The 26,594-nt window shown below is 47.7% G+C and overlaps 1 protein-coding gene across 2 annotated transcripts in view; it reads right to left on the reverse strand.

The window, feature by feature from the left end:
• Positions 1–3,501: 3,501 nt before the first annotated feature.
• LOC8030945 (inner nuclear membrane protein Man1) overlaps positions 3,502–26,594 on the reverse strand; it is a 52,220-nt gene continuing 29,127 nt past the window's right edge. For both annotated transcript variants that reach the window (XM_029972432.4, XM_002403600.5), the window contains exons 10-13: positions 15,985–16,281; positions 14,547–14,652; positions 12,464–12,542; positions 3,502–3,794 (exon numbers count right to left, since the gene is read on the reverse strand). In XM_029972432.4, the coding sequence (XP_029828292.2) occupies positions 3,646–3,794; positions 12,464–12,542; positions 14,547–14,652; positions 15,985–16,281 (631 nt within the window). In that variant the 3' untranslated portion in view covers positions 3,502–3,645. The remainder of the gene's footprint in view (positions 3,795–12,463; positions 12,543–14,546; positions 14,653–15,984; positions 16,282–26,594) is intronic.

Genomic DNA, 26,594 nt, shown 5'->3' on the forward strand with positions numbered 1-26,594 from the left:
GCGTGGTGGTCGTTCCGTTTCCTCAACACGCGGCATTCATACAGGGTGTTTTTGGGTGCCATTCAGGTGTAAAAACGTTTTCTAAATGAACCAACGATCGGAGAGCACCGAAACTTTTCACACCGGTGCCCCCAGGCGGTGCGCATTCGTCACACTCGAATTTCACGTGTGGGTTTCAGGAAACAAAAAATTCCTAAATTAGTCCTTTTTTTTTGGCGCGGAAGGGAACCGAAAACAAACTTTTTGGTTCACGCCGACACTCACAGATGGCACCACACACGCTTGAATCTGTGTTTGGATGTTCATTAGAAAAAAAAACTAGACTTTTGAAGGTTATGGTTTCTTCCCCGAAACCTACACCTATAAAGTTTGTATATAATAAATGCACCACCTAAAAACACCTTCGCAAAAAGGTTTAATTGCACTCTGGTCGCCAGTTTATTTATACAAACTCTTTTTACGCCCGAAGAGCGCTCGAAAACAGCTTGTAGAAGCAGCTCTGGTGACTCCGTGTTTGAGTCTGGGGCATACTCTCTATAGCCTCGACAAAACGTGGAGCGCAGCACGTGCAGTCGGCGATTGCTACTGCAACGGGGGCTTTCCTCGGCGTGCACTCGGTTGCGGCAAAGCGTCCTCGCACGCTACCAGGGCTCTGGCTCGCAGGATTTGCTTACCATCAAAGCGCCGCAGGGGCGGCGACGGCGGGGCTCAACGGGGCGAAGAAAGAAAAGCGCGGTACGTGGCTGCAGAACGAGAGCGCCGGGCCCCAGCAGCGACGGGAAGCATGTTGCCGTTTAAAGGCCAGTGCGCGATACAATCCGTTCGGTGTGGCGCGTGAAGGCTCGTTCGCACACTTACGGCCGGAAAGGCCAAAAACTGCTTTTAAAGGGGAACTCCGCCAATTACTTGAGCTACCTAACCCAAAGGCGCCTGAATGCGGATGACTTCCCAATTCCAAAATGCTATCCCGTTCCTCCAAATTCACTTTAGATCATTAAAAATTGATATTTTGTTCACTGCCGAAACCGAAACATCATTCTCCCTAATTTTTGCCCAGTTTTCTCTGCCATCCAAAGGTGACGTTTGCTAGACGCGTGGCTGACAATCGGCTCGCGTCCAATGTCGAAAAAAACGGGCACTCGTGCTATCTGAAAATGATAATGATCTCTAGTTCCACAAAGTGTGACCTTGGCCTATGAGCTGAACTATGTGGAAGTGAGAAATAGAACGGAAGCAATTGGGATTTTGAGAAGACCGTTTTTGCAACTCTGTACGGTTAAGCCGCGGCTAGTCAGTTTCGTGAAATTGCTAGCAAATTGCTAGAAATTGCCAACAATACATTTTTTGACAAATTATTCAAGCAAAATGGAGAATGATCGGAATGTGTAACTATACTCTTGTGGCATGCATATGCTCCTTGGTGCTTAGGTAATTCAGCAAAATATCTATAGACCATTCCAGAAAAGCGCTTCTGGTTGGTGCCATTTTCAACATTTGTGTGCATGATGCATACTTTGCTCACATTACAAAGCGGCGAACATGCGTATGCTGGGCTGTGACCTAACACATGTAGACTGTGATTCTCGTAAACAATGAAATGCATAGAATGGAATGAACTGCATTCGTGTAGGCCAGATGGCAGGTTACTCTTCATGAAGGTGGTGCTAAAATGACAATTAAAAGAACTGCGCAACCACCAGGCCAAACATCAAGGTGCGTGAAAGGCATATAAAATACATAAATACAGTTAATTTTTAAATAAAAATATTTGATTGAAGATGCAATAGTGCATAAGGTACAAAAATGCATAATACAATTTTTAATTCGAAACAAGTTAATAAAAATTACTAAAACAATTGTACCCAAATTTTTTTTTTTTTTTTTTTTTACTGTCGGAGTACAATGCAACATGCTCAAACGCTCATCAATAAATGCACATGCGAAGAAGATGAATCTCAATAAGAATTTTTTTAAAATAAGGTTTTGGTTGCGCACAGTTTCTATCAGCTGTAAATTTACATGCCTCCCCTCAACGACATGAATACCTTTCTGGTTTTAAGAATGTTTCAGCCCTATATAACATTTCTCCACCATAGAATAAAATAAAGACGTTTTTGCCACCTCTTCCGTGAGAAAATATATCCTGCCAACCACTTGACGAACCAAGTAACGACTCTATATATTAATGGAGCTCAACACCTGCTCCATAAACCTTTGTAATACCAAATAAAAATAGCAATGTGTTGAAAGTCATGTCTACACTCGGACTTAAACTTTGTTTGGAGGTTTCACTTCTCGTTGTGACCTAATCGACCGTGTGAATGGAACTCCAAAAGTAGCCCCGACCTATATTAATGTCCAAAAGAAATATAATGTTAAGAAAAAAAATAAAAATATCACTGAGGCAATTGTGAACAACAAATATGACTGCACGAAATGTCAACTATAGTGCTAGAATGTGCACTATTTGTCTCGACATCATTGGCGCTCCTCTTTGGACGGATGCCGTTGTGGTAACAGCCAGCTTGAGTCAGCGATTACCATTCTTGAAGCTGTTACAACTGCAGGAAAATACTCAACTCGCAGCACGCGGCTATAAAATATTCTGAGCATAAGTGAGAATGTTTCATCTGACACTAGTTATCTCGACACGCAGCTCACGCAAAAGCACCTTGATGTGGCTGGCCTCCATAGCTGCCGGAGAGCGCAATTTTTTTCTTCCACGAAAACAAGGATAAAAAAAAGCTTTTCCTGGCAGTGTTCTTGCGGAGCACAGATTGCTATCCATTACAAAGTTAACTTTCAACCTCGAAGCTGTGAAAATATAATCTCGATCGCAGACGCCTGGAAAGCCACTTCCAGCTGCCTGAATCACTCGTCCGCCTGCCCGCCGGTGACAAACACGGGTAGGGAAAAGTAGCGATTTTTCATTGTTGCCAGTAGAGAGTCGCCTCCTGGAACCCTCGCGGCCGGCGTAACTAAAAAATTTAATAACTTCACCAAAAAATTAATTTTTATAAAATATTTTGGCTATCAGTTAAGAAAGGGTTACTGATGCAGTCTGCCAATTTACTACCAAATCGATAGACTATAAAAAAATCGGCGGAGTTCCCCTTTAAGTTTCTTGCGAATGCGCCACTGCACAGACGGTCATGAGCGGTCGCGAGACGGTTAAAAACCGGATCACAGATTGTCTAATCATAAGCAGCCGCCAGTGTGCAGGTCAGCCGTTATTGGTGAGGCAGGCCGTAGTTCCGGGCGGATGCGAGCATGGGCGTTCTACTATAGCCACCGGCAGAGTGACAACGGCGGGGCGTGCCTTTCGAACGTCCCGCCGTTCTCGCTCCGCGTGCGTGCACTCCGAGTGCACAAGACTCCGAAGCGTCGTCAAACGTAGAAAGCTCGAGCTGGAGTTGGGACAAACGAAGCGCCGTCCTCGCCTCGTCAGTGACCGTAAACGCCATGCGCTCGGGCGACGCCTTCGGGAAATGGCGAAGAGACTGCCAATTTTTCTGTTTAATGTCGCCCTCTCCTCTCTCGCACATCGAGAGGAGGAGGACGAGGGGTATACAAGAAACGATGCGCGTGCACAAACGAGGAGGAAGTTGCGGAGTAGTCCGTGGCTGCTGTCGTCGTCGTCGTTCCTCAGAGGGCGTCTTCCTCCGGGCAGTTGCTTGCGTCCAGCGAGAGTCGGAGAGAGTTGCTCGGCTTGAGCGGTTCCCTGCAGTACTGGGACTCCGGGAAGCGCTCGTGGTAGCGCTCCAGCCGTAGGTACTTCACCGTGATCAGGTTTCCTGTCCGGGGCGGAATGTGCGGCGTCAATAAGGACGAAACGAGAAAAATGTCGGCTCGACCGATAACTCGCACGATGTGGTCGGTGCACAATCCCCTGACTCTGTTAGAACTCGACGAATCACGCGAGGCAGTGCTTCGGCTAGCAGTACGTCGCCGTGATCAGACAGTCAGATGATACGCGAGAAAAGCAGACAATTGAAGCACGGTATACCTCTCGCGTTCAGAAGCAAGGTAAACATGATCAACAATACCTGCTAATTACGGGTCGCAGGCTCGTATTTTCGACGGATGGCTATATTTTTTGTTCTAATTAGCCGATTCTGGCAAGCGCTCGAAGAGCAGCCATCAGACAGCGCAATGCGCCTCGGTAGATCCGGCACCTTTGCGACGTCGTTCGTCCCAGTATGAGCAAGCCTGCGGCTAGCAGTGACATGGCCGCAAGCTTCGCCACTTGGTGGCGTCGACACTTTACGACCTAGCCGTTCAAGATGCCTGACTGGGCGACACGAACAAAGGCAAAGTATTCCACCCAAGTCCCAAAACTGCCCTCCCTCTTCCTCCCCCTGTCCCCATCTTCCTTTCTGTTCCCCAGCCGCGGGAGATGAATAGGGACAGAAAGAAGGAAAATCCCGTTCGGCCAATTTTGACAGGCTTAGCACGCTCGGAGCTTGGCACCGTGCCTCCGCCAAGCCGTCCTGCTTTTGGGGGACCATTGACACAGATACGTTCCAAGCAGCTTTAGGAGCATCCACCAGGCGAAACTTGATAATCGTTTTATTCATTTTAAATGAAGATTTAGCGCCTTTTCTCAAATAAATTGGTGTACCTCTGGCGTCACTATAACCTACCGTAAAATACCGGGGCAGCACCCACACCACTTTTACTAAAATCTGGGTTAATCTAGACATGGGCGCTTGTCCGGACGAATCGGACGCTTAACGTATAGTCTGCAGAAACCCCAAGCTCAGGAAATGTTAATAGTGGGTGCTTGAACGAAATGGGTGCCTCCGCGGTATTTTACGGTAGTCGAACCTTAGGCAAATAGGTGCTAACTCTGTTTGAGTGACCCTTTAATGGGATGGTGACTGCTACAACCTGGGCACAGTATTTTGAAAGGTGCATATTAAAAGCAGCTTCAACAAAGAAGAAAATACATCCAAGAGCATTTTCACTTCGTCCAAATAGAGCAAGCAATATCTGAATGTACACTTCTTGATGCAAACAGGCAGTTTTTATACAGGGTGCTTTTAGAACGAAAATGATTAAAATAAGGACATTTAAATGGCCACTCTGCAAGCAATGCAGTTTGCTAAAGCACAATCCAGAAAATCCACAAGTACACAAATTACGTCATTCCAGTTAAACTTTACCACAAGGTTCGAGAAGCACCAATGCGATGAAATCTGTTGAATTTGGCAGGCGATGTGGGCACAATCAACTAGGACGTAGTAAGTTGTGATGTATTGACACATGCGCCTAAAATAGTACACGCTTTCAGAAACTCGTTTCATGTCAAGACGAAAGGGTGGCACAAATGTGTCGGTGCTCCATCCATTGTTCCTCACGAGTGTGAAATAGCACCTGAGGTTTTTTTTCATGTGCGTGCACGATAAGAAACAAAGTGGACTTTCTTGCCTACATTATGCTTCAATTAAACTTTCTGTTGTAAGTCGGTTGCTCTGCTCGTTCCACCCACTCTTCTGTTGGCTCTTGGCCAACAGAAGAGTGGGTGCACTCGCCATGACCGCAAAAACTACCTATACCCTGTCCTTCCCTAAGATAACAGGGCGGTGGAGGCTGCGTGCTCGTTGGACCAGTTCTGCATCCTTCTTTAGCCAAGTGACTACACTCTCACGGATACAGAGAGCAGGGTCAGGCAATGGAAGAGAGGCGGCCGACTGGTCGGCGAAAGCATAGCTCCCACCAATGAGGGGTGAACGAAGGGTAGCCTACTTCGTGGGTTTTCAAACTGGGTTAACCCAGGGGTTTACCCTCATGGGCTTCTTGAAGTTCCGAGATTTCCTCGAGCGTCTCCGTCTCTAAGTAAAGGGTTTCTCAAGTTTAAGAACCATTTTAGCAGATCTGAGCCACTGACCGACGTATAACTATGAACCAAACAGACCATAGTACAGTCGAACTCGTCTTTAAGAAACTCCTTCAGGTGTGCATATTAGTTCGATGTATCAAACAGTTTGTTACATTTGAACTCACGTATAGCAAATTTGAATGCCGGGAGTTTGAAATGCAACGTACTGACGTTAGATGTGCGATAAACACTTACATGCAGCTACTTCGGAGGATCACAAAAAAAAAACATTTAATTCAAGCAAACGTAACTGATAATGCGCTAGTTGAGCTAATAGATAAAACGGGAAGCGATTCCAGTTCAACTGTTTCTTCTGCCGGGACGTTCGCTAGAATGGAGCATCTAGACTTGCGCGAAGTAGATAGAAGTCGCTCACTCTTTTCTCCAAGATGCTGTGCGAGGCGCGCCGATTACGAATAGAAGTCGCTCACCCTTATCTCCAAGATGCTGTGCGAGGCGCGCCGATTACGAGTGAGCCATAAGCGCCCGTGCTTTAGATTTAGGGCTGGCAGTATGGCAGGCATGTTATTGAAGGAGATTTTACTCCCTCGATACAAAAATCTAAACGAAACCAGCAGAACCATGGCAGAGCACGCCACCTGCTTCGTTCAACAGGAAACGACAAAGCTCTCTCGTCACGCAATAGTGCATTTGCGTGCGTAATAAACTCCAACAAGAACAAGGTTCAGGCTAAAGCTGGTCGAGACTGCTGCTCGTAAAGAGGTCAAGTTGGCCGTCCGCGCGTCGTAATCTCAAGTCGGGGCCTCGAGCATTGGCGGAGAGGTCGTTCAGTGATGTGATTGGTCCGAGTCATTTCGGAACAGCTCTTGAACCAGCCAAAAGCCAATTTTGGAGCAGCAAAAATAACTCTTGTAGCATCATTTTTATTCATACTAATGCAGACATTATGTTAAGATTAATGCGCCGGCGTGTCCAACTAAAACGTCTACATTGACTTCTCACTGACGTGCAACTCTTTGTTACCATCAATTGCACAGCAAGAGTGAGTGTCTCAAACACAAAGCTAGCGTTTAGCTGCGTGGATAAGCACCAGACAGGGTGAGAGGATGAGTGATGAAGGACAGCACGAACTGCTGTGAATGGTTATTTTAGGTACTAAATGCCAGTGAAATAAATACAATAATATTGAGCCCATATATTAATGTTTCCTTCAAGTTCTAAATGTTGTAATAAAACAGCAATTTTTAATTGAAATAAAAAACAAAGCACTTGTCATTTGATTATGAACGTCAATTGCAATTTGTGTGTTGAACTTCATAACAAAAACAGCATGCGAACGAAACTTAAGGGGAGACGTAAGTCGAAAAGTCACAATTTTCTGAACAAATTTTACTTTTTCTTTTTTGTTGCATTGCCGACCTTGGACTATAACCTTTCATTTCTGAAAATATCAAGCTGAAAATCGCACAAGAAAATATCTAAAAGTGCGTCCAAGTGAGCAGTGGTGACGTGAAAACCGAGCAAAAGTCGCGAAAATTTGTGTGGTTTGCGTCCTTCTGCCGCGAAAGTAACGCGCCACCCGCCATTTCGCATGCGGCGGCAGCCGTCTCCTCCGCTCAATAGTAAAATATGGCTGCTGTGCCCAAAAACCAAGTTCGCCTCCAGGACTACTGTGGAGACGGCCACAGCGATTGCTGTACTTTGGTACCACAAAGGCCATACAGGCTTTGAAAGAGTGCTGGAAGAGATTGGAGTACTTCCTTCTGAAGATTTGGTCATGCATGGTGACCATTGCGATCAAATGCGCATCAAGAAAATGAACACCAAGCAAACAGTGGAAGCCAGGGCACAAGTACGCAGCACAGTGAAGAGGGCCCGGAGTGAGGAAACAACCCGTAAGAGCCAGGAGGGACAAAGTTATTTTGCTGGAGGGTTTTAGAAACTTGTCAGTGCATTTTGCCATTATGGCCAGATTTTATGCAAATAGAGTGGCATTTCAATGAATAGAAACTTCACAAACTTTCAAACTTGTTTTTCTCATTTTCACGTTTTTTGAAAATTTCACGTTTTCCGGGCAGCCTTTTGTGAACTTATAGTTAACCTATAGTAACGAAATTTGGTACAAATGTTCTTCAAGACATGTAGAGGGCTGATATCTAATTGAAACTGAATTTTCTATCAGCATTAGTTATGAAACTTCTTATTTATTGTTTCAAGGTAGACTGAAAATAATTAGGTACAGAGTACAAACTTTTTTTGCATAGTTCTAGTATTTTTGTGCAAAGTGTGGCTAGATATCAGCACTCTGCAATCTCTGAAGAGTCAAAATAAGATACAGCACGATACTTTTCTTGTAAATTTAGTATATCAAAACCTTCCCGGAAAAAGTGCTCTTTTTTTGCATTGTGTATTTTATAACTCGATAACTATAGTAGCTAGGTGAAAACTAAATACATATTTGAAATCCGCATGGAAAACTATACCAAGGGCTGAATTTTTATGTCTCTAGTGAAAGAAATAAAAAAAAAGTTGTTTCGGGGAGCGTATCCCCTTAAAAACAATCCCGCTGAATTCAACAAGGTTCTTTCCGAGCTTCTATCCACTGCTCCTGCCAACTTAGTGCCAATTTACTCAGATCTACAGGGTGATTCAAGGAGACGCCAGGCTCTTTAAATCGACCGCAAAACTCGGTTTCTTAACCTATCGCGCTACGACTTTGTGCAGCGTTGCCCACGGATGCTGCATTTTTTTTGTGAAATTTGCAAAGAGCGAACTTACCCGAGGAAAAAGTAAAGAAAGAAAAAGGCTTAGCTCCTATGGAAACGCAGTGACGCCCTCAGTCTTCAAACAACATGGCACCGTTACACAAGGGAGACAAGAGATGGCGCAAGCGGTCGCGACGCCAACTGCCGCCAACGAACTAGCATACGACGCCGAGAGCCGGCGTATTTAGCAGACAAGGAACTGCAGTTCCTTGTTGCTACCGTGCCTGTTTCTGTTTCTGCGACTGTCGCCGCCTGCGGAACGCGCGCCGCTTTTGAGTCGAAAAGATTGTTTGCTAAAGACGCTGGCTCTCGGCGCCGTATGCTCGTTCGTTGGCGGTGTTTGTTGCGCCATCTCTTGTCTCCCGTGCGAAACGGCGCCGTGTTGTTTGAAGACCGGTGGCGTCGCTGCATTTCCATACGAGCTAAGCCTTTTTCTTTCTTTACTTTTTCCTCAGGTAAGTTTGCTCTTTGCAAATTTTACAAAAAAAATGCACCATCTATCGGCAACGCTGCACAAAGTTGTAGCGTGATAGGTTAAGAAACCGAATTTTGCGGTCGATTTAAAGAGCCTGGCGTCTCCTTGAATCACCCTGTATATAAAAGTCATAGCTAAACAAATGAGTTGGCATAAATAAACAAACATACGAAAGAGCGCATATAAATGTACTTGAAATAGGAAAAAGGTACCGCCAGCATATCCTAGTCTATCAGCATATCCTAGTCTATCAGGATATCGTAGTCTGTCATATATACGAACCAAAGTTGTATTCAGGAATTGTGACTCGTCTCGCTCTGGAGGAGTGCTTTCCCCTTAGCACAGGGGTGCACTGTGGCAAAGCAAGACACGCAAAATCGCGATGCTTACAGTAGAATCTCGATGATAGGATCACGGTTCATCCGAATTTCGGGATGATACTAATTTTTCAAAATCCCTGGCCAAAGTTCCTTAAGACTAATGCATTATGTTTTGGGATAGTCCGAACGCTTCATCGGGCCGCGGGGGATCATACGAACAATGATCGACAACGTTTACACATCTTTTAGGGCGGCATCCCTCGGCTCCGACAACCGTAGCCGCCGTTTTTGCGTTGTTTTTCTTGACGTTCTTTCTAGATACGCGCCGCAATCATAATAACCGTGGCTGCGTTCCAAAACTCGAAAACATACCCACGTCCACCGTTGCTGCACTATCTGTGTTGTCACGTGATTCGAATTCACATTGCTGGAGTAACTCGCATTCACCTACTCCAGGGTTGCCGCTTTATTTCTATTGTCGCGCGGTAAACGGGTTTTAGCAATTCTCAGTCACTCGAGCGAACACGAGAAACAATATTCGAAATCGGCGTTGATGACGTGAACGTCAACGAGCAAACATCTTTTGTTTGCACGCACATGTGCACGTCTGTAGAACTCTGTGTGATTTTTATCAATGAACTTTCGGGAGGATATCCCTCATTCTGCCTCGTCTGTCCAGCGTGAGTTGCGACTTGATTTAACATGTCTCGCAAGAGAAAATCGCTGTCCTTCAAAGAGAAGCTGGAAGTTCTGAGGAAAGTGGGCAAGGACCCTAAAGAAAACGGAAAGATTTGGCGAAGGAGCTTTGGAACGTTCTTACACATTCCAAAACTGTCTCCTGGGTGATATTGAAAAAAAGAAGACTCAGAAGAATATTACTGACTTCTTTGGCCGGGAGGAGTGTGACCAATAAACGGCAAGTAGCCCCCGCTTTGCTTTCATGTACATATGTAACTTGTTTTTCGTTCATACGAATTTCGGATTATACGAATATTTTTCGCGATCCCGCGGGGCTTGTATCATTGAGATTCTACTGTACTTTGCGGTTTTCGCTTCTCTGCAGTACATCAGTGTGCGAAAAGAAGCCCACTCAACGAGACTAACTAATCCTTTAGCAGAACAGACGACGAACATGAGAATTATTGCGAAACTTCCGAGTATACTGTCAGCCTTTCATACAAAATGTGATCGAATAGTAGTACGTTATTCGAGACGATAGTCAAAAGTTATGAGAACTCGCATAAGCATATCGTAACGCTCTGGCCAGGCAGCGAGGCCTGGGCTTTTAAACTTTCAGTATTATTAAAGGGAAATTAAGTTTTGCCGCAACGTTGGCGCATATTCCTCACATTTTGGTAAAATGTAGCAGGATGTAGCATTTGCGCCAAACTGCAGATTGGCGCAGTTTGGCGCAAATGGCGCAGCAATCACATCACTGGGTCGTTCCATTGGCTCGAAAACCATAGCGCGTCAGCACGGCGAGTCACATCACAGCTTCCTCCCCCCCTTCTTTTAAATTTAAAAATAGGACAGGCGTTTAAGCGTTTCCGAGGGTCAATTTCCGTTTCAGAGTACAATAAAGTCACTAGAATGTTCGTTATAGAACTACATATTACATGCATTTTCGTTAGAAATATTTGGGCGGTCGACATAGACGGTAATTTGCCGTATCCGGGTTCATTATAAACGGGCACGACTGTATGTGCATTTTTGTTTACGAGGTCCATGGGCTTCAGCACTGCTTCTTCGCATCAATGCCACTGAAGGCACATAGGGGGTTCCTCAAGATCAAAAAGTTTCACGACCCTTGACCTACTTAAAAGAAGATTTAAAAAAAAAAACTTTCATCCTTTCCACTTTGGTGAAGAAGGAAGACCAGCAAAGCTGTACTAAGGTGGAATGACCTTAAAGACGACTTCTTGGAAGACCTCAAGGGCAACTTCTTTTACGACCTCAAGGACGACGCTTAGAGGACGACGTCTAGGACGACCTCAAGGACGACGTCTAGGACGACCTCAAGGACGATTTCTAGGACAAGCTTAGGGATGACGTGTAGGATGACCTCAAGGGCAACGTCTAGGACGACCTCAGGGACGACGTCTAGAACGACCTCAAGGACGACGTCTAGGACGACCTCAGGGACGTCTAAGACGACCTCAAGGACAACTTCTAGGACAATCTCAAGGAGTACCTCAAGGATGACTTCTAGGACAACATCTAGGACGACGCCTAGAGAAATTCAGCCTTTCCACTCTGGTGAAAACCAGAATGGAAAAGCTAGAAAGGTTGCCGCCATCTATGAGCGAGGCTGGTAAACCGGTTGTCTGGTTGCCGCCGTCACTTATAGATGGCGGTAGCTGTCGAAAGTTTTGTGTCGACATTCCTTTGCGGGGGACACAATCCTGGGGAAACTAGCCCTTAACAGCTCCGCTGCAAAAAAGGCTCAAGGTACGCCTAAGCACTTCTTATGAGTTGTGAATGCGAAAGCACGCACGCTGCTCTTCACTCCCTTCTTTCGTCTGCGGCGCACGCCGAGCTGACCTTGGGTGTGGAATGGTGCAGCTGTTGCCTCGCAGACACGCAGCGCCATCGGGTGAGCCATCGTTGAAACTGATGCGCAGCGGTCAATGGGAGCATAGTCGAAGCGCGCCAGCCAATGGGACTGAAGCCGAAAATTCCTCAGCTTTACTTCGCTCATTTGGGATCGGGAAAACTAGGTGCCGTGTCTAGACTTTTCGCGTGGTTTCATAGCTGGGAGCTGGCTACACTTGGAGAAGGGATTTAAGGTGCCGTTTTTGTGTTTCAAGCTGACGACGTCGGCTCGCTCCATGAGACAGTTAATGCTTTCGCATTGAGAAAGAATGGATATTAATTTAAAAGCATTGGGGAACCAAGGAGTCGGTCATTTAGATGGGTCACGAGGTACAATGCAAGCACCGAAGGGCGCCACCGAAAGCCCACTGTCCCAGTGAACGGACAGAGGATCTGGTTGGAGCTCAATTTGGGTGCGGCAACTCTCTGACGACCCGTGCCTCCTTTGCGCTCCCAGACGAGCACTCACCGTCGAACCAGGAGCCATGCAACGCCCGGTACGCCTGTCCTGCTGCTTCCAAGCTGCTACACTTCATGTACACACAGCCCTGGCACGCAAAGAGAAAAAGTAAAAGAAAAGGTCAAAAAGTCAAAGGAAAGGTATTTCCTACTGTGGAATTCAGAGTCACCCACGTGCCAACTTCCCACGTAAACACCAAAAGACAAAGACGCAACTATGGTCACTGACTCCCGAAGAAACGCGGGGCATGCCTTCTTACGTCCACGCTTTTCGATTAAATCTTCGACGTTCTCGCCGAATGATGCTGCGCTCTCATCGGCTGCGGAGCAATGAGGTGCTTCAGACTTGCCATGCTGCGTTTAAGTTGTCTGCAACTACAGTCAAACCTCAATGATATGTTTCCCAGAAGACCGAGGATAAAAAACCGAAAAATCCAGGAAAACTTAAAAAACAAGAAGACTCGTAGGGGGGCTGGGAAATCGGCGGGACCGGTGATTTTGAACGTAAAAGCCGGGAAAACGTAAAAACCGGGAACATTTCGACGAGGTTCTACTGTACTGTGTGCACGTCACAATGGGCTGCCATTTCACGTCATTTTCGCAATGACAATGCACGACTATCGTCAGTGGGGGTCCCGGCAATATTGGTGTTTGTTTTCGCAAGTACCGTAATTTTACAGTCACTAAAGAGCTGGCTCGTGACCGGACTGGTCGCCACTTTGACGGGAGCCAATCGAACACCGCGGCGACATCGAGACCAGGTCATGTCGCAAGATTGCGAGCGATCGCTGTCCCACTTCGACAGCTCATATTCTCGCAAAAGAAAGCCAGAGGTTCAAATCGTAGATTCTTTTTACTTTTCCTGGTTGTTGCTGGTCTTGGCAAACAACAAGCCAGCAAATCTTAGCAAGCACCAGTATTTTTGGGAATACAAAGCAAATGGGCACTCTCCGCACCACCGACGTCTGCCACGTCAAAAGCAAAGATATTACCCACCCTTTTGCTTTTGACGTCTGTTTTGCAGCCTGCTACGTAGCACTAGCATAATGACGGCCCCTCTTAGAATAACACGACTTGTGCGTCAACCTTCATTTAAAGAATGCAGATCCGACTGCAGCTTCCGGTAAGAGCCAAGGCAACCTGCACTGGATTGCCTTCTCTCAGACCGCACCGAGCCCGAGTCTAGCACAATCCATGGTGGACCCAAGTCACGCAAAAAGTCAGGCTCAATGTTGGAGCACGGGTAAGATACTCGGTATCCAAATGCATCGACGCACCGTAGCGCAGAGGGAGGGATCCTGGACCAAATCCTCAACCCTGCCCGTTGCGATCTGGGTGAGCAGGGTACCGGCGTGCAGGCGCGTGTCACTACTGCGTGGTGCACGCTAAAAACTCCGGGCTAGTGGTTGTACCGCACTGGCTTAATTTCTCGTCTACAGCCGAGACAGGTCGCTCGTTGAAGCAGACTAACTTCCGGCAATCTAAACGTGCACACAATTACATATATCCTTGAAGCACAGGCAGTGCCTTCGTGCAAACGTTTCTTCTGCCTCATCCCTTCTTCCGCTCTTACTCTGAAATGCGACGAATACAGCCCGTTTCACCTTACAGGCAACTGATGCCGGAGCACATTACCTGGTGCGTTACCCCAACCTGAACGACGCTTTTGCCGCACGAGTGCGCGTGCTCAGCAGGGTTGCTGGGAGCCTGGAGCTCACTTTCGTGGTTTCCGCTACAGTCGTCGACAAATTGAGAATGGCAGAGCACGTATTTTGAACGCCTGGCCTCCGGCACGTTTCGTGCCTTCCAATGCGCTGTGCACGCATGCTCGAGGTGCACGAGACATTGAAGCGTTGCCGAAGGTGGGAAGTTTGCGCTGGAGGCGGGGCAACGGAAACTCCTCCCTGCCTTTCTCACCCCATCCGCGACTATGGGCATGCAGATGAAGCGAAGCGGAGTAGAGTCGTTCGCAGTAAGACATGCAGACCCAATTTTTCGGAGAGTGTGGCCTTCGTCAGAGTGAACGCGGTAGGTGTGCCAACACGTGGCGGCCCTAGGTGCATTGGGGAGACGAATATGAGGCGATGCCGTACCTCTTTGGAGGCGGTGTCGACCTGGAGGTGGACTATGCCCTGGTTGCCCTCGCACTTTTCCAGGATGGCGTTCCGGATCTGCACCGGCCAGTCACACTCATACTCTCTGCGGGACGAAAAATTGCAACGGTCAAAGACAACGTGAGAGTTTACGACTCTTAGCGCTGCTGCGTCGTTGCTCTAGAGACATCCAATGACTATGATTCTTGGTCCTCGAACTCTGTGCAAACGTGTTTCACTGCACCTTTATTTAAGCCAAAAAAGTTTGGTACTTCAAGCGAAATTATAACCCGTAAAGACCCGCCACTCTTGTTTCAGCCGATTGTCCGCTCTCGGAGATCCTCGCACGCGACGACGCAAGGAGGCATAAATTGCAGAATTGCGATCCTTGTGACATCACGGTGCCCCATGACGCCGTGTTGTCGCGTGACGTGATGTCACAGCTGTCGCACTGCACACTGTCCTGCCCACAGACTGCACACTACCATGACAACAATGTCACATCAATTTGTAATGTCAGAACACACCATTAAGCTAAGCGAAGAAACTTTCCCGCTAAATTTGGCGGGGGAATGCTTCATGCATTTTTCTACCACGACACAGTTCATTCATGCATTTTCTGCCGCAGTTCATTTGGAGGACGCGGCAAGGGAAATTTTTAACGCGGGATGTGTAACAGCATGGGTTCTGAAAATGGGCTCCTTGAACATGGGGGTTCCCCAAGCACCCCCATGGGTTCTCCAGAGCACAGCCATGGGTTCCCCAGAGCAACCCTGTAGGGTTTCCCAAAGCACCCCCTCGGTTCCCCAGAGCACCCTTCATAGGTTCCCCAGAGCACCCCCAAGCATTTCCTGTAGCACCCCTATATGTTCCCCAGAGCACCCCCACGGGCTCTCCAGAGCACCCCCATGGTTCCCCAGAGCACCCCTGTGGGCTCCCCAGAGTACTTCCATGGGTTCCCCAGAGTACTTCCATGGGTTCCCCAGAGCACCCCCACGGGTTCCCCGAGCTTCCTCGACCGTCCCAATGCCTAAGTTGAGTGTTTTCCCAGTTTAAGCGCTATACTTCAGCAGATCTGAGCCATACATTGATACATAACTACGGGAAAGAAAACATATCTTAGTGAGTTGGTGTTTGCAAGGTCCGTAGGCTCCCGAACTGCTTTACTGCACCAACGCCGAGAACTTTCTCGGCTAAAAAGAGTTCCTCGAGATTGAAAAGTTTGAAAACCCTTGTTTAGGGATAGGTTTCGTGAGCAAAGCGACACGTTAAACTGCAGTGCAAGAAACACATCTGCGACCGGTGCATTTAGAGTCCTATTCCGTCCACACATCGAGAGTGGCCCCAAAGTGGCAACAAATGCCCTCGCAAAAGGGCCAGAATATCGTGCGGTCAGACGTCACGCTCATATTCTTCCGCGAGCGAGGAATCCACTCACACTTCCAAGTCGAACATGTTGCGGATCTTGAGACAAGTGGCAGGCACGTAGGGCAGCACGCCGCCGCCGGCGGCTCCACCGGGCAGGCCACTGCCGGGGCTCTCGAAGGCCCTGCCCTGCCACACCTTGGCACGCGGAGGAGTGGCGGAGGGGGACCCGGGCGGACTCGCCGCACCCCCCAGCCACCGCCAGACCAGGTAGCTCTCGCCGTCGATGTGCTGCCGCTCCGTCCGCACCCGGGACTCGTTGCGGCCGAGGAAGTCGACTGCGTCTTGCCACAGCTGGGACAGCCGCTTCCTGCGTGGATGCCGGGACTCTCCTCAGGTTGCCGCTCAGGTGGCGCAGCTCCTCGGGCCGAAATTTGGCTTTTGTCCGAAAATGCTGGGCCTTACGAAGCTTGAAGAAGCCGAGGTAGAGCCCGACTTCACCTTCTTTTGGCAGAATCTGGGTGTCTTGGCCGTAGTTTGCCCAATAAGTGCCGAAGTTAGGCTTAGCTGCTAATTTTGTTTGGCTGTCAAATGGCGTCTTTGGGCTTAAATCGCCAAAAAAGTGTTAGGATCAAGCTTCACCGGTGGTTGCTTGGCTGTTCGGCCGATTCGTGACATCCTTGGCTGAAATGTGGAACTGTCGCAATTATGTGGTGAACCAGAAAAAAAAGCTACATAAAAGTCAAAAGAAAAGTTCTTTGGCACAAACTAACAACTCGGAGCGAAACCATATTAGGCCCGAGTTAGGCCCCTAGGATTGATAAACTTGGGGCGAGTTGGGCCTTTCTCTGGCGAGCTACCAGGAAACAATTGCCTCTCGGCACCAGCAAAAAAAGGTTGGCCGTCTCTTTGGCAGCAACGAGAGGCATTCCAAATGTGTATCGTTTAGAATGCCTTTTCCGTTTCACATTGCAAACGCTGCCATACTGTTTCCCTCCAAGTACAAACGCAGCCGACGCCACTATCTCATGGCGTCAATCGAGAGACGCCCAAAGTGCGTCATCGAGGTGCTTGTCGTCTTTGCCATCGCCAGCTAAACCAATAACGCATGGCCAATGTGCCAACCTCTCGCACTTTTTTTCCGCGCATTATCGGCTTAGTTGTTGATGGCAGATGCACAAAGACAACGGGTGCCGCGACGACGCACTTTTGGCACCACCCGATTGGCTATGTCGGTTTGTGGCATTAACTGCTGCTGGACCTAATTTGAAACGGATTACACGGTAGACTTGTAATAATTCAAACTCGGATATTTCATACTTCTGGTTAATTCAAAACAAAATTTTAAAATTTTATGTGTCCCACTATGTTTTTTATGAATTGATAAGTCGCTTAATTCGAACGGCGTTTTCGTGTGATTCATACTTTTTGTTCTCGCGGCCCCGTCAAGCGCACTTCCTACCGAGCACCGGTGCACCGCGGAGAAGCAACCCCCATGAAGCTCGCTTCCACGGGTGTTGCTCCTCTACGGTGCACCAGTGCTTGGTAAAAAGTGCGCTCGACGGGGCTAAGGGTCCACAATAGACAACGTTTTTGCTGGATGAACAAACTTTTGTTTTGAAGTGTCACATGCTGTCTATACAGTTCATGATAGACAACATTTTTGAGTGATTGAGTATAGCTATCTCATACATTTCACCAATGTTTCACGTGTGGCATACCTGCTTGTGATTAGTAATATACAGGCGAGTTTCCAGAAATGCGGGCAAGATTGCTCCTGCGAAAACTACGAATCGCACAGAAAAAGGTTGAGGCCGTAGTGGTCTGTGTCAAAGGGCCCATTAGGGAAAATGATAAGCTTTCAATATAATAGGGTAATTAATAATTTTTGAGTAATTAAATTGTTAATTATTGATTCTAAAGGGATGGTTTCGATTAGAATTTTGATGCGCATCATCGAGAATGCTGAATACGCCCACATTACGACGATATAAGACACTCGCATAATTTTACGGCATTCCGAAAAAATGCGCTCAATTTGGACGCGCTTCTTAGTTTCAATTTTTTATCGGAGCGCATCTCCCCGCGGGCAATCCCCCCTTCCAGTGTTTAAATCGCGCAATGTGTGTGTGCCAGTACACATCGCACGTAAAGGTGTGTCTTCACACTGGCAATGTGGCAGTCGAAGGCTTTCTTATCTAGCCTCTTCCAGAAGGAAAAAAGTAGACACAAGGAAAACAGAAGGCAAGGATACAGTAGATACAGGGAAACAAGAACGGCAGCAACTATTTCAACGTCCACCATCAAAATATTAAAAAAAAAAAAATTATTTCGACATCTGTGACGTCACTTTCATAAAACATCAAAATAGTGACTTTATTTTTCGACGTCCCCCGTCAGTGCAGCTGTCGCAGTGGTACTAGCAGTGGTAGCTGTTTCGTGGTTCCGTCGGTTTCGTTCTGTTCAGTTTCTGATGGTGTTGTCGGTCGGTGTTGTGTTGACAGAGTCACGTGTCGCTGTGTCGCATGTCTATGTTTTGGCTGTACTTTGCACTGGAAATGCCTTATTCAGCGTGTGTGCGCTCGACCGACTCGACAATTGATCCTTTCGGACGTGACACGCCCGGCGGCGATGTTCCGAGTTCTCGCACGTCATTTCGTCAGGTGTCTTGCGTAAAATTTTGAATCCACAACAAAGGCGAGCTGGATATACCTCTATCTTACCTGCAGGTCGCAAATGTAAGAGCATATACAGTATAGACCACTTACAACGTAACCGCTTATAGTGCAGGACTGGGTATAACGCGGTTTTTTTAAACCACCGGTTCACCTCCCATAGAACTCCATGTATTTACATACCACTTAAAATGCAGGCGCGCCAAGGGAAATACCGGTTATAGTACGGTTTTTGGCACAGCCCGCCGACCGCGCCGACGACCGGAGCAGCGAGCACGCTTCCCTGTGCGACACTAGATAACGGCGCTGACGGCTCGGGGCGAGGATGTTGCTCGAAGAAGTGGGGAGAAGAGAAGAGAGAGGCTTCAGTAGGGACGCACGCACATGTCGTTCACGTGCGTGCGTTCCTCCGCCCCTCCGCTGCGTGGAAACAAAGAAACAAACAACCGCACCGACAGACCAATCGCAGATCGAGGAGAAGTGTTCGTGCGCGTTGCATGCCGGTCTACCGGTCGCGGGTCGGCTGTTTCTATCACTTCTATCCGCGAACATGGCGTCGGTTGTGATCGTCGTCGTAGACGGCGGTCATCTCATTGTTCTGCGTAAAAGCGCTATCCTTGACTGTGAATTTTCGTTGTGTGTCGCTATGGTAACCCAGCACGTACTAAAAGGGAAGATCCACCTACTCGTGCGGCGATGTCGTGGCGGCGCTGTCAAGACGGCAGAAATGCCCGCGTCGTCGTGTTTGTTTACTTCGACTACAGCGGTGATTTCTAAGCATTTGTGTCCTCGAACATCGCCCGGATTTCTTATTTGGCGCATTTCATGCGTGTGCTCAAGTTCAAGGTATTACTGGCGCGTACCGTATGAAGGATGCGAATTTTCACGTGTTTTCATCTCCGTAGAAAAGTGATTAGGGTTAGCAATCCTGACCGCTCGCAACGTCCGTACGCAACTCGCGACGCCGTTAAAAGGCCGCGCCAGGCAAAAGCCGCTCATTTCTTTCAAAATGTGTGACACACTTGAGACAGAACTGTACTAGTCTGGTGAAATAAAGACCTTCCTCAAACTAAGCTTTATTTTTCATCTAATATAGAAATAAATTCTTTTACAAAGGTAAGTTGTCTGATGGCATGTATTTTGGCCTGAAAAATTGATGTTTTGGTTATAGCGCGGTACCGCTTATAGTGCGGATTTTCGCGACTCCCGCGACATACGTTATATGCGGTCTACACTGTACTACGTAACACTGAGAGTTTGGTACGCCTTCTAGGGGCGAAGCTCCTTAGGGTCTAGCCTTGTCCATCCGGCGTCCGTGCTCAGCTTGATCTTGCTGGTGCTCGTGCTCGTGAGCTCACGTGCTCGTGTAAAGCAAAAAAAGAAAATGATGAAAAAAAATGTTTGCGCAGTCGACAGGATTTGCACCTGTGCGGGGAGACCCCAATGGATTTCTAGTCCATTGCCTTAACCACTCGGCCACGACTGCGGGACGAGTAGGGGGCTCTGAGATGTGGTAGTAACTCAAGTGCTGGGGGTGCCATGGATGAAATGTTGCATGTAGCCGCTCAACGTCTATATCAGGGGTGGCCAGGCTGACCCGGCCTAAGAGCCGCAAACGAAATCACAAAATTTCTAAGAGCCGCGGGGGGGGGCAAACTTAGATTGTGTTGAGAGTCTGACTGTACGTATGGGGGCACAGGCTGTACGACTGTACGTATGGGGGTACAAGGCTGCCAAACCGCCGAGCTGTGCTTTATTCTAAAATCCTTTTTTTTTTCCAGGGGAAACGCAGAAAGGGGGGGGGGGGGGGGGGGTTACGAGGGATCCGCGAGCCGCACTTGGACCAGCAAAGAGCCGCATGCGGCTCGCGAGCCGCGGTTTGGCCACCCCTGGTCTATATAGAAGAGGGCGCTACGGTCAAATGCGTATATAATTGCTTTAAACTTCGCATGCATTGGCTCAACGCTTATAGACGAGAAGGCGCTGCGGTCAAATGCTCACCATGCATATATAACCACGTTCCATACCACACATTCTCTTTCTGACATGGATGAAAACGAACAAAAGGCTCGGCAGGCTGCGGCTCAGCGTCTACGCAGACAAGCACCACCAGAGCTTCGCCCCAATCAACATCATTCACCACGTGGAGATGCGGTCAATTTTTGTGCCTCCGCATCTCCACTACCGTGCGGGCGCGTCTTCATGTGGTTGCAAAGTCTCGCTTTGCATCTGGCTCCCATAATGTTTTTACCCGAGTTCCTTTAGTTCAGTTTTTATCTTTGGTTTGTGTATAATGCGTGGGTTAACTACGAAATGGTTGGGATGTCAAATAAGGTATTATGAAAGTAAACATTGCCTTCTCGATGTGTTTTGACCGGTGTGAACAAACAACAAAGGTTCTGATGCACTGAGCAAGAAAACTATCATGTTGCAATCTGTGCCACAGTTGTACGAGATATGTGCCTCTTCCAACAGCACATGTCGCCCAATCAATTGCAAATTTTATGACACGAGATTCAGCTTTTTGTCTAAATACAGTGAAACCCGTTCAGAACGAACCCACGTACAGCGAATTATTGTCGACATCGAACTCACGGAAAATTTAAATAAAAATGCATGTAAAAAGTATGTTCTATAACGAACAACATATTGGCTATATCGAACTTTTTCTCCCCGGGAAGGCTTCCAAAAACGCGAAAACAATCGTCTTTTAGCCTGACCCATCCCCCAAAAAAGAAGTAGGGAAGAAAGAAAATTCCAAAAGCTCTGTGTGGCAAACAAGATTGAGCGAAGAGAAGTGACTCAGAAGGCGAGAAAGCTAGAAAATACACCCTGCACGCACGTACAGAAAAAAAAAAATTCATCCCAAGCGGTTTTCCATGAAGAGAAACAATTCAGGAGGGAAGATAAGCTAAAAAAACAACACAGGCATGCAAAAAAAAAAAAAAAAAAACTTTTCAGTGCATTGTTACAAGGCGGAAGTTAAGAGATGAGAAAGAAAAAAAAGCTCTCGCCTTACAACGAACTCATCGCGGAAGTTCGTTGTAAATGCTTTTTTGCTTATCGAACTACTTGGTATATCAAACTGATCATAGCGTTTCCTGCTGTTCGTTATAAACGGGTTTGACTGTAACACGCAAATATAAATCATGAAAAGTGTTGTAACCTGGTTCAGGTGGCAAATATATTTATTTCGAGGAGCCGAAACTAAGCAGGTCCGGCCGCCAGGACATACGGTGCCGAAACTGGGAGAGCGTTTTATCCTTTGCTGTCTCCTTGGCGATGTCAGCTGCCCTGATGGGGAGCTTTGCCAGAGTTTCGGTGTGAAGTGCGAAGACATCTTCAGACCTCAATTGAATGGAAAACACGCCTTGTGACATCTCTTGGTCAAAGGCTTGATCAGGGCCTTCTGCAAACCGGGACAGACCATCAGCGTTCCCAAACTTTTCGGTTGGAACATACTCGATGGTGCAGGCGTAATTCATTAAGATTAGCGCCCAACGTTGAAGTCTGTTAGCTGGAGTGACTGGAATGCCCTTGGTTGGTCCAAAAATGGTGGTCAAAGTTCGATGATCTGTGTACAAGACAAACTTGCGTCCCCAGAGATACTGGTAAACTTACGTACACCAAAGATGATTGCCAGTGCCTCTTTCTCAATTTGGGCATACTTCCGCTCCGTCTTCGTAAGCGTCTTTGAGGCGTGAGCGATGGGACATTCTCTTCCATTGATTTTATGTTATATCACTGCTCCAACTCCCTCTGATGAAGCATCTGCCGCAAGGTAGATCGTCTTGTCAGGGTCGAAGTGGGCAAGAGCTTCGGTTACTGATAGATGCTGTTTGATCCTGTCAAAAGCATCCACACAATCGGAGGTCCAGTTCCAGGCAGTGTCCTTTCGTAGAAGGGCATTTAGTGGTGCGGATATTTCGGCCAGGCTTGGCAGGAACTTACTGTAGTGTTGGATCATCCCCAGAAGAGATCTCAGCTGGCTGACATTTTTGGGCTCAGGCATGTTGAGGATAGCAGAAATCTTCTTAGGGGACGGACTTAACCCTTCACCGTGAACCACTTGTCCAAGATATTCTACTTGCTCTTGAAGAAAGCTGCACTTGCTTTTCTTCAGAGTGAACCCGTATTCTTCGAGGCGCTTGAGGACTCGTTCCAGATTCCGAAGATGGTCGGAAGTTTCCTTCCCGGTTACAATGATGTCGTCTAGATAACAAGCCACGCCATCAAGACCTGCAGTGACCTGGTCCATTGTTCGTTGGAACACGGCTGGTGCCGATGCAATTCCAAAAGGCATTCGATGAAATTGAAAAAGTCCTTTATCGGTGTTGATTACAAGGGCTTGCTTGGCTTCGTCGTCTAGTTCCATCTAAAGGTACGCTTCGGAGAGATCCAACTTCGTGAATCGATTGCCTCCGTTGAGCTTGGCAAACAGTTCTTCAGGTCGTGGTAGAGGGTACTGAGCGATGTCCAGTTGAGGATTTACGGTGACGCTGAAGTCTCCGCAAACGCGGACTGAACCGTCAGCTTTGGGGACTACCACGATTGGCGTTGCCCATCTGGATACTTCAACTGGGGAAATAACCTTGTTGTTGATCTGTTTCTGCAGATCCTTTTCTACCGCCGTACGTGCCGCAAACGGAATAGGTCTCGGCTTGAAGAAGCGTGGTGTTGCCTCAGGCTTGAACTGTAGCTGAACCTTCAGCTTCGTGCAGCAGCCAAGACTGTCGGTGAACACGCGCGAGAATCGCGTGAGCATTGATTCCAGCTTAGCGCGTGTAGTCAGTTCAAAGGATCAAACAAACAATCGGTTCAGATCGATCTTGAGCGCATCAATCCACGTTCTTCCAAGCAAGTCGGTGTGTCTCTTCTCTGTCACCACGGCTTCCAACGCAGAGGTCTGTTGGCCTAGTGTGACGTTGAGAACGCACTGTCCCTTGAAAGGAATTGCCTGGTTATTGAAACAACACAGGTTGCACTCACTTTTCTTGAGTGGCGGGCATCCGAGCTTCTCCCAGGTGTCAATGTTCAGTAGTGTCAGCTTGGAACCGGTGTCCACTTGCAGATCAACGGGGATTCCTTGGATGAGACAGGTGACAAATTCGCCGTCTCTATCGCGAGTAGCGAAAACGTTCGTGACAGTTTTGACGTCCCGTTTCCGGTTTCCTCGTTGTTTGTTGCGGTCGTTGGAGTGGCACATCTTTGCAATATGGCCTTTCTTGCCGCAGCTGTTGCAGGATTCATTCCGATATCGACAAGTAGACTCTACGTGGTTGCTGTTGCCACACCGCAAACACCTGGCTGGGGTAGAAGCAGGATGCTTTACTTTGTCGACGTGCAGCGCATTTTGGTCAGGACGATTCAATTGGAGGGACTCCGTTTCAGCCCTGAGATAAGACTCGGCCAGCCGCAGTGCAGTGTCTAGCGTTAAGTCCTTCTCCATTACCAAACGTGCCCGGATGCGGGAATCGTGAAGGCCAACAATGAATGCCGTCAAGAGTGAACAGTTCCTGGCGTTTGTCTCCGTCTCATATTCGCAAGTTGCAATAATGGACCATAATCTTGCGAGGAATTCCTTTACGTTCTCCGATTCCTCTTGACGCGCCGAAAATAGCTTGGCTCGCTCAAACTCCTTGAATTTCCTCGGGGCGAAGTGATCCTGGAGCCGTGTAACGAGGTCTTGATACGTCAGCTCGGAGAAATTCTGAGGCTGAACCAGGGTGCACAGCAGCTGAAACGTCGTCGATCCAAGTGAAGCTATCAATAAATTTTTCTTGTCGACGTCGGCGGTTATCTTCGCGACGTCCAAGCAAGCTTGAAATCTTATCTGATAGAGCTTCCACTCTTCCTTGTCGGAGTCAAACGTCCCAGGGCCATGGAAGCGGTGGGTGCTGCTGTCTCCCACGTCTCGGTCGTTGGAGCTGCTGCTAGTCATCAGGGGTTCTTGGTTTTCGTCGCAAATGTTGTAACCTGGTTCAGGTGGCAAATATATTTATTTCGAGGAGCCGAAACTAAGCAGGTCCGGCCGCCAGGACATACGGTGCCGAACGCCCGAGCTGCCAGCCACGCGAGCCCGTGCACCTGGCTTGATGGTCCCTTCGATGATGATAGCAGGCTGTCTGCTACCATTTTGGAAGGATGGCCAACGAAGATCGTTGACCCAAATATTCAACCATACCACAAGCAAAGAGCAGAACTTGCCGAGCTCGACGGTTGCATTCTTTGGAATGCTCGAACGGTAATTCCTAGCAAGTTCAGGCCACATATCCTCGATCTGCTTCATGAGGGTCACATTGGTCAAACAAAGATGAAGATGCTCGCGCGATCTTATGTTTGGTGGCCAAGAATGGACCATGAAATCGAAAAACAAACTCAACAGTGCGAACAGTGCGCATCAATATCGGACACTTGACCGCAAATCCCTCTGCATCGTTGGGAAGATCCAGGAACACCCTGGCATCGCCTCCATGCAGACTTTGCAGAATTGGACCAAAAGCACTACCTCATCGTCATTGATGCTTTTAGCAAATGGCCGGAAGTCATACAGATGACATCTACGAAAGCATCAGCAACCATGGATGCCTTCAAAGAAATATTTCAGCACCATGGTCTTCCACAACAGTTGGTAACGGACAATGGCCCTCAGTTCATTAGTTCCGAATTCGAGACGTTTCTGTTTCAAAACGGCATTGACCACCTTCTCACGCCACCGTATCATCCGAAATCAAATGGTCAAGCCGAGAACTTCGTGAAGACGTTCAAGACCGCTCTTCGTCACGCAAAGGGCAAGGACAGCCGGAAGAGCCTACAAGACTTCTTGATGCGATACCGCATTACCCCTCATATATCCACTGGGAAGGCCCCATGCATACTTTTGAACCAGAGACACTATAGGACGGTGCTTGATTTGGTAAAACCCTCGGCCAAACCGTCCAGGTCTCCACAGATCCGCCACTTGAACTCGCACTCGTTCGCAATTCACCAAAAAGTCTGGATCAAGCACCCTCTGAGAAAACAGCACTGGATTAAGGGTGTGATTCAAGGAAGGGTAGGCAGCGTGATTTTCGAGGTCCTGGATGAGAACTTCAAAGTTCGCCGTGTGCATGCTGACCACCTAAAGAACAGAGTCACATCCGACGCTTTCGAAGGCCTCCTGTTTCCAATCAGCAGAAGTCCACCGGTGGAACGCACTGCGTCTCCAACGGAATTTCCAACTCCAGCAAGCCCAGGAGCTTCACACCGTAATTTGGAGCACATTCCAAGGTACCCTCAACGAAGACGCATGGCACCGGAGCGCTTCCAGTCTTCGTAATCGGGGAAATGTAGCAGACAGCCTGCTATCATCATCGAAGGGACCATCAAGCCAGGTGCACGGGCTCGCGTGGCTGGCAGCTCGGGCGTTCGGCACCGTATGTCCTGGCGGCCGGACCTGCTTAGTTTCGGCTCCTCGAAATAAATATATTTGCCACCTGAACCAGGTTACAACAAAAAGCAACGGTGCCGAATTCCGTGATGTTTAGCACAACCAAGCCATTGTTACGGGCAACCTGAAAGCTGGTGTTGTACTTTGTGAACCTTTTTTTTGCGTTTCCCATTACTTGAAAGGTTATAAAAACTGCAGTCGACCGCACAACATTTGTATTCAGAAAATGTATGTTGAATCAAAACGCCGCCTAAAAGCAAGATGATATATTTTTTTTAGCGCCACCTTTGGTCACTTTTTAGTCCGGATTCTAAAGCTCCAAAGTTCCAAGTTTGATACGTCAAAATAATGCAAAGAAAATATATTTTGATGGAGGACGTCAAAATGATTTTCAAAATATTTTTAAGTCTTCAGGCAGTGGTGTAACGAACGCCAAAATAATACTCAAAATTATTTTAAACATGGACATTGAAATAGTAGCTGCTGCCAAAGGGAAAAGTGGATTGCTACCACTACATTTGAGTGGAGAAGAAATGTTCAGCTATCCATACTTTATTTTGGGGGTAAAAAAAGCACATA

Source organism: Ixodes scapularis, unplaced genomic scaffold, assembly GCF_016920785.2.
Source record: "Ixodes scapularis isolate PalLabHiFi unplaced genomic scaffold, ASM1692078v2 PGA_scaffold8__174_contigs__length_109621045, whole genome shotgun sequence".
NCBI lineage: Eukaryota > Metazoa > Arthropoda > Arachnida > Ixodida > Ixodidae > Ixodes > Ixodes scapularis.